The sequence below is a fragment of the Monoraphidium neglectum genome, assembly GCF_000611645.1.
Source record: "Monoraphidium neglectum strain SAG 48.87 unplaced genomic scaffold scaffold00941, whole genome shotgun sequence".
Classification (NCBI taxonomy): Eukaryota; Viridiplantae; Chlorophyta; class Chlorophyceae; order Sphaeropleales; family Selenastraceae; genus Monoraphidium; species Monoraphidium neglectum.
Genome location: NW_014012687.1, coordinates 12,219 through 18,560, shown reverse-complemented (window position 1 = coordinate 18,560; position 6,342 = coordinate 12,219). Strand labels below are relative to the sequence as shown.

General features: G+C 66.0%; 1 protein-coding gene across 1 annotated transcript in view; it reads right to left on the bottom strand.

The window, feature by feature from the left end:
* Positions 1-35: 35 nt before the first annotated feature.
* The window catches only part of MNEG_6009 (hypothetical protein), a gene marked incomplete at both ends in the record, with an annotated part of 8,696 nt that continues 2,389 nt past the window's right edge, over positions 36-6,342 (bottom strand). The window contains 12 exons of the mRNA XM_014045517.1: positions 36-443; positions 784-898; positions 1,184-1,255; positions 1,514-1,611; positions 1,925-2,052; positions 2,342-2,424; positions 2,649-2,710; positions 3,004-3,120; positions 3,742-4,146; positions 4,470-4,525; positions 4,809-4,929; positions 5,734-5,789. Of these exons, the coding sequence (XP_013900971.1) occupies positions 36-443; positions 784-898; positions 1,184-1,255; positions 1,514-1,611; positions 1,925-2,052; positions 2,342-2,424; positions 2,649-2,710; positions 3,004-3,120; positions 3,742-4,146; positions 4,470-4,525; positions 4,809-4,929; positions 5,734-5,789 (1,721 nt within the window). The remainder of the gene's footprint in view (positions 444-783; positions 899-1,183; positions 1,256-1,513; positions 1,612-1,924; positions 2,053-2,341; positions 2,425-2,648; positions 2,711-3,003; positions 3,121-3,741; positions 4,147-4,469; positions 4,526-4,808; positions 4,930-5,733; positions 5,790-6,342) is intronic.

Here is a 6,342-nt window from a genome sequence, read left to right as displayed (position 1 = left end):
GCCTCACCCCCCCCCCCAAAAAGAGCACCACCCACCCGCGATGGCCGCCACGAAGATGAGCTGGAAGAAGTGGCCGCCGGTCAGCTGCTCAAAGCGCCGCACCTTGATGGCCCGCCCCACCAGCACAGACACCTGCTCCCTGTACGTCGCCCCCTCCCGTCGCTCGCCGTCCCCGTCGGCGGCCTGCTGCTTGTGACCCTGCACCTTCCCGTGGCTGTCGGCCCCGTCGACCGCAAGCGCGCCGCCAAACCCGGGGCCCTCGTGGGACGCCTCGCTGAACGGCGAGGGGCCCGCGGCGGAGCGGCTGGCGGGGAGCGCGGCGCGGCGCTTGGGGTCGTCGGAGCGGCCCTCGGCGGCGGCGCAGAGCTCGCGGACAGCGGCTTCCCCGGAGCTTCCCGAGAGGAGGGTGCCGGCCTCGCCCATCGAGACATCCAGGACAAAATCTGAGGTGTGGTATATGTGCGCGGGGGGGGGGGGGCTATGAGCAACCAACCAAGACAAAGTTGACGACACCGCTTGCTGACAAGGTGCAAACCTGCCCCCACAACTCCTCGTTAAGGGTCCCTGGCCGGGTCAGCACTTGGATGGACGCGTGGGGCCCTGCAAAGCACACCCGCAAGCACACCCGCCGGCACCCCCAAAACGATTGCACGCAACGCGCGTCGCAAACGGCACCCCCAACCAGCCCCTCGAGAGGAGGCGAGCGCACCCATAGTGAACGTCCCGAAACAGACGTCTCGACCAGTCAACCCCCCCCCCCCCCCCCCCCAAAAGTGCACGCACCCGCGATGGACGTCCCAAACGGCACCCTGAGGCCGAAGCGCTCAAACCAGGGCACCACGTCCTGGGCCGGCCCGCTGTACATGAGGTGGCCCTCCGCCAGCAGCATCAGGGAGTCCTGGGAGGGCGCCAACAGAGAAATGATGACGGTCAAAGATTTGACCGAAGGGGTTGGAGGTCAGGGCCGGTGCGTGGTGGCCCCCTCATGCGTCTTTCCCCGCGGGCACGGGGCTGGTGCGCACAGAACAACCCATGCTCGGGCCTGGTCCACCTAAGTGTTTCGAGTTCGCTCGTCAATGCACCCGCCTAGCCACTTCCCCGCAACCCTCCACGACACAAACCCCCCCATCAGCCCACAAAGACGACACCCATCACCCCTCCCCTACTGGACACCCCGGCGCACCAGCTTTCCGTACAGGCGGCTGCTGGGCTGGTGTATGGTGGACACGATCGCGCGGCCGTCGGAGGCAAGGTCCTGGGGTGGTGGTGGTGGTTGGGGATGGTGGGTGGTGGGTGGTGGGTGCGGATGCTTTGCGACGGCTTCCGAGGAGTGGTGGGTGGTGGCGTTGCAGTGGTGATGGTCAGTGGCCCAACAATGCGCTGTAAAAAAACCGCCCCCCTAGCACATTGCTTGAAGCTCCTCTTGTGTCCCCCCCCCGTGCAGACCCACTCACAAACCAACTCTTCACCACCCACAAAACTCTTGATTTGGTCGCCATACCCCACCCCCCACCTGCAGCAGGTTTATGAGGTGCAGGGCGCTGGTGGAGTCGAGGCCGCTGGTGGGCTCGTCCAGCATCAGGATGGCGGGGTTGATCAGCAGCTCGTTGCCTGGAGCACAAAGAGAGGGCAATTTCAATGTTGATCAAGTGGTGATAATTGGTCAAAGAGAGGCCTGACTGCGGCAACTTTGCAAGAAGGGGAAGGAACATCAATATATGTTGATTTGCTGAGCGCAGTCAGATGTGTCGGCAAACATGGCATGTATGGAGACGAGGCGCCTCAGGAGGCACAGATGAGTGTGCCAGCGTGAATGCAGCAACATCAATCAGCCCGCTGCGCAAATCGCCAGCGCACACGTCCCGGCAGCGGCGCGACGGGCCGCAAGTGCCGAGCCGGGTACAGCACCGCCTTGCCGCCTCACCGATGGACACGCGCTTGCGCTCGCCGCCGCTGATGCCGCGCCGCAGGAAGCCGCCGATGATGGTGCCCTTGCTCTTGCGCACCCCCAGCACGTCAATGACGGCCTCCACGCGCCCCTCCTTCTCCTCCCTGGAGGCGCCGAATTCGATGATTACGAGGGCAGCAGGAATGTCCTTGTCATGCGCAACTAGTAGAAAACTCCCAGTTAATACCAATAGCAAAAGGGGCTTGCCTTCAGGCTGGAGAGCACAGCCTGAGCCAGCCCCCCCGGGACGCACGCAACCAAACGCCGCCGCCGCTGCCTCGAACACATCACCCAACAAAACCCGGGCGGGCGGCCAGCACAGCAAGACCGGCGGGGGCGCAGGCAGCTGCACGGTCAAGCCCGCTCGCGTGTGCCACCCTCGTGTGTGCGCACCTGCTCATGTCCCTAGGCAGCCTGAGCAGAGCCGCGTAGCGCAGGGTCTCCATGACGGTCAGGTCCTCGTAGAGCACGTCATCCTATGAGTATTATTACGGGGTTGAAAGAGTGATGACTCACACCAATTCAAGCGTTGTCAGATCAGTACTTGATCAGCGCGGCTCTCAAGAGTGAAGCGTGGTATTCAACCCCCGAGAGGCAGGGGAAGGATGACGACTTACCGCAGCGCTGGAAGCAAACTTGTCTGGGTGCAGCGCAGGGGTGCGAAACAGCCTGGTTCCCGCATTACAGTGCGTGTGCCCACCTGCAGGACGAACCCGATGCGCCGGCGCGTGGCCTTGGTGTAGGCGCGGCCGTTGACCGTGACTGGCGGCGGGGGGGGGGGGCGAATGCGATGCGCAGCGATCAGTGCGCAGGGCAAGTGGCCGGTGAGAGGAAAAGGCTGGCATGCCCACCGCTCATCAGACGGCGTTTGGATGGCAAGGAGGGCTACAAAGGACGACGAACGATGCTGTCACAAGCTGGACGATCTCCAGAATAGGCCCCCCCCCCAATCGACCAGACTCGATCAGTCATCCACATCCTCCTGCATCACACGGGCGGCCCTGCGAACCCGACATTAGCGGGGTCAAGGGGCGGCGGCGGCGCCCCGCACTCACGCGATCCTGTGACTCGCAGCGCCTTGGCGGGGCGGCCCCCGAGGACCGACAGCAGCGTGGTCTTGCCGCTGCCAGAGGGGCCCATCAGCGCCAACACCTCCCCTGGCCGCACGGCGCCTGCGAGAGCGGGTCCAGCAGGAGAGTGGCTTGGTGAGCGCCGCGTGAGACGACTGCTGGCGATCGGTTTAGTTGAGGGGGCTGGCAGGGCACCGAGAAGGAACAGGGAGGCGAGACAGGCTGGTAGAAGCGCTGGCGGTGATTGATGGGGGGGGGCAGTCTGAAGACCGCAGTGCCAGACGTGGCGATGCTTGACCTCGAGCTGCGGTGAGCGCCGGGCTGCTGCAGACCACCACCGTTGACTGCCGTGCGCGGCTGCCGTTGACCGTTTGAGATGCAGCAGCGTGGTTGCCTGCGCTGCTGGGCCTGCAGCCCCCAACTGCACCGGCATGGCACCTATCACGCCGCCACAACCCCTTCTGCTCTTCACATGCCAATCGCCCCGCCACACGCGGGGGCAGGGTGTCCCAGCGCACGTCCAGACCAACCGAACACACCCTGCTGCCGTGCGCACACAAACACAAACACGCACACGTCTGCACACATGCACTCACGCACATACATACACACACGCCTGTGGCTTCCGTCCATCTCCCCGCCTGCGCTGACATCCGCACACAGCAAGCATACGTCAGCACAGTTTTACGCGCATATGCAGCCACGCCCCCACTCCCCACCCACCCGTGAGCCCGAACATAATCTGCCGCTCGTCCTTCCGCAGCCCCTCCTTTGGATGCTGAATGCGCCCCGCCAGCCGCTGCCCGGCGCTCGGCTTGGAAAACCCCAGCGGCACATACCCCTTCACGTCGTAGAACTGCAGCGTCAGCTGCCGGCCGGGCACGATCGGCGCCAGCAGCGGCCGCCGCGCGGCGCCGGCGGCGCCGTCCTTCCTCGGCGTCGCGGTTCCCGAGGATGACGCGCGGTGCTCGCCGGACTCCAGGTCCAAGACGACATCCTCGCTGTCTTCGCCGGCGGCCGCGCCGCGGCGCAACGGCGGGACGGCGGGGCCGCGGCCGGGGCCGGCGGAGACGCCGGGGCCGGGGTTGGCGGGGGAGGGGAACTCGTTGATGAGGTCATCTCGGAGGCCTGTGGGTTGTGATTGTGGTGGGATGACAACTTAATGAGGAGAGCGGAGCGAGAGCGACAGGAGGACCTGTGAAGCTCGCCAGCAGGGATGGCTGGACTTGGATGCAGGGAGGGGCGGGGCACTGTGTGTGCAGCTATGCTGCGATGGAGCCGTTGTGCACAAGGCCCTGTTTACGCGACGCAAACCCCCGTCACCCTGCGCGTCCAGGGGCGGGGGGCTCGCGTGATTCTTGCTGTGGTGAAGCGTCCGCCCTTCGGCTGTCTGGCGGCTATCTGGTGGCAAACGCTGCGAGCGGCGCGGCGCGTCCAGGTCGGGGGCTCACTTCCGACGGACATGATGCCCAGGAGCTCCCCAGATGCGCGGCGGAACTCACGCAACCTGGAGTAGCAGACAAGCAGATGAGCGGCAATGGGGGGGGGGGAAACGGTTTGGAGCGCGGCACAAGCATCCCCGAAGGGAGCGTTGTGGAGCTGCGACAACGTGTGTATGTACATGTGCAACCCGACGCAGATGTGCGTGGCCAGGGGTGGCCGCAGCGGCCGCAGCGGCCACCACCCAAGCAGTGGACCGACCGCACGCCGCAGCCACAATCGGCGACGGCGGCAACATTCCGATTGCGGTCAACCTCCATCACCCTACTTGGAAACCACCTTCGCCGCACCTGTTGTGCCGGTCTGCTGCCTGGCTCTCCAGCTCGCAGCGCGCGGAGTGCGCGGCTGCAGCATCCTCGGCAGCACGCACAGCAGCGATGTCAGAGCTCGTTGGCGAGCCCGGTGCGGGCCCTGTGCGCCGCATATGGATGCAGGGATCTCGCGAGCTGTGTGAAAGCTTTGTGATGACGATCCTATTCGTTTGTGTCTTGGTCTGCGACGGCTGGTGCGCGGACGATCGACGGATGTTTGGAAGGCGTTGCCGAGCTCACGAATCAAGGAGCGTATTGAATCGAACCGATCTGTGGCTTCCACTTGTCGCTTCCCAGCAGGTCCGAGATGACAAGCACCTGCCAAGCGGCGCGTCAACCCACGTCGGAAGCAAGCACGAGCTCCCTAGACGGTCCTGAACAGCACGCAAAATCGCATGTCTGGCTTCAATTTTTATTTTTGGCACGCAGCTGCCCACATGCCCTTGCTGTCACCTGCTGACCATGTCGTGTCAGCATGATGAAGGCAATTTACAAAGCGACAGCCTCGACCACAGGCCCAAAGGCATGGGCCCAAAAGGGGAACGGCAGCCAGATGCAGCGGGGCACATGCAGCACACAAACTCGCCTGCAATCCTTCGTCTTCAGCCGTCGCGCAGCCTTGCTTGCTGGGAGCCTACCCGGGCGTGGGCCGCAAGCAATTACGCAGCTGCGCACGCTAGCACGTGGCCCGATGTACGCAGCATGCAAGGCGATGCGCATGCAAAGCATGCCGCCCAGCAGGCGCCGCAGCGCGTCGCCAGGACCACTGGCTGCGGGCAAACGCCCGCCGCCTGCAGTAGTGGTTGGCGTCGCACGCAGGCGCCTCCAGTGCAGCGCCGCGGCGGGCGTGCGGCGCCGCTGCCGGCGGGGCCGGCGCCACCCCTCCTCGTCTCGCGCTGCTCACCGGATGGGCCCCCACCTTTAGCTGCAGCGGCGTCCACCCCATCAGTACCGCCGGTCCTGCGGGGCACAGCAGGAGGAAACCCAGGGTCGCCGCGGCATTGAGAGGCGGCGGGGTGGGTGGGAGGAGCGAGGGGGCGCACTGCGCGGCGAGCACCATGGCGCTGAACCAGGGGCAAACAGGAAGCGGGTGGGAAGGTGATCAGCGACCGCACGGCAGGGGACCTGCCACGCGGCCAACCGCTACGCAACCACCACAGGTCGCCGCAACGCCTCGCCGCCCGGCCGCCAACACCCACATCCGTCGCGGCCCCCCGCACCCGCCGCTCGTAGTCGCGCCGCTCGTAGTCGCGCCGCTCGTAGTCGCGGCCCCCCCTCTCCCGCTCGTGATAGTCCCGCCCGCGGTCGCCGCCCCGCCCATCATAGTAATCGCGGCCGCCGCCCCTGCCGTCGTAATACCTGTCGCGCTCGTGATAATCCCGCCGCCGCCCCGGCGAACGCGACCGCTCCCGCCGCCGCTCGTCGCCGCGCTCCCGCTCGCCGCCGCGCTCACGCTCGCGCTCGCGGTCGCGGTCGCCGCGGCTGCCCGGACGCTCCCCGGCCTCGTCGCCGC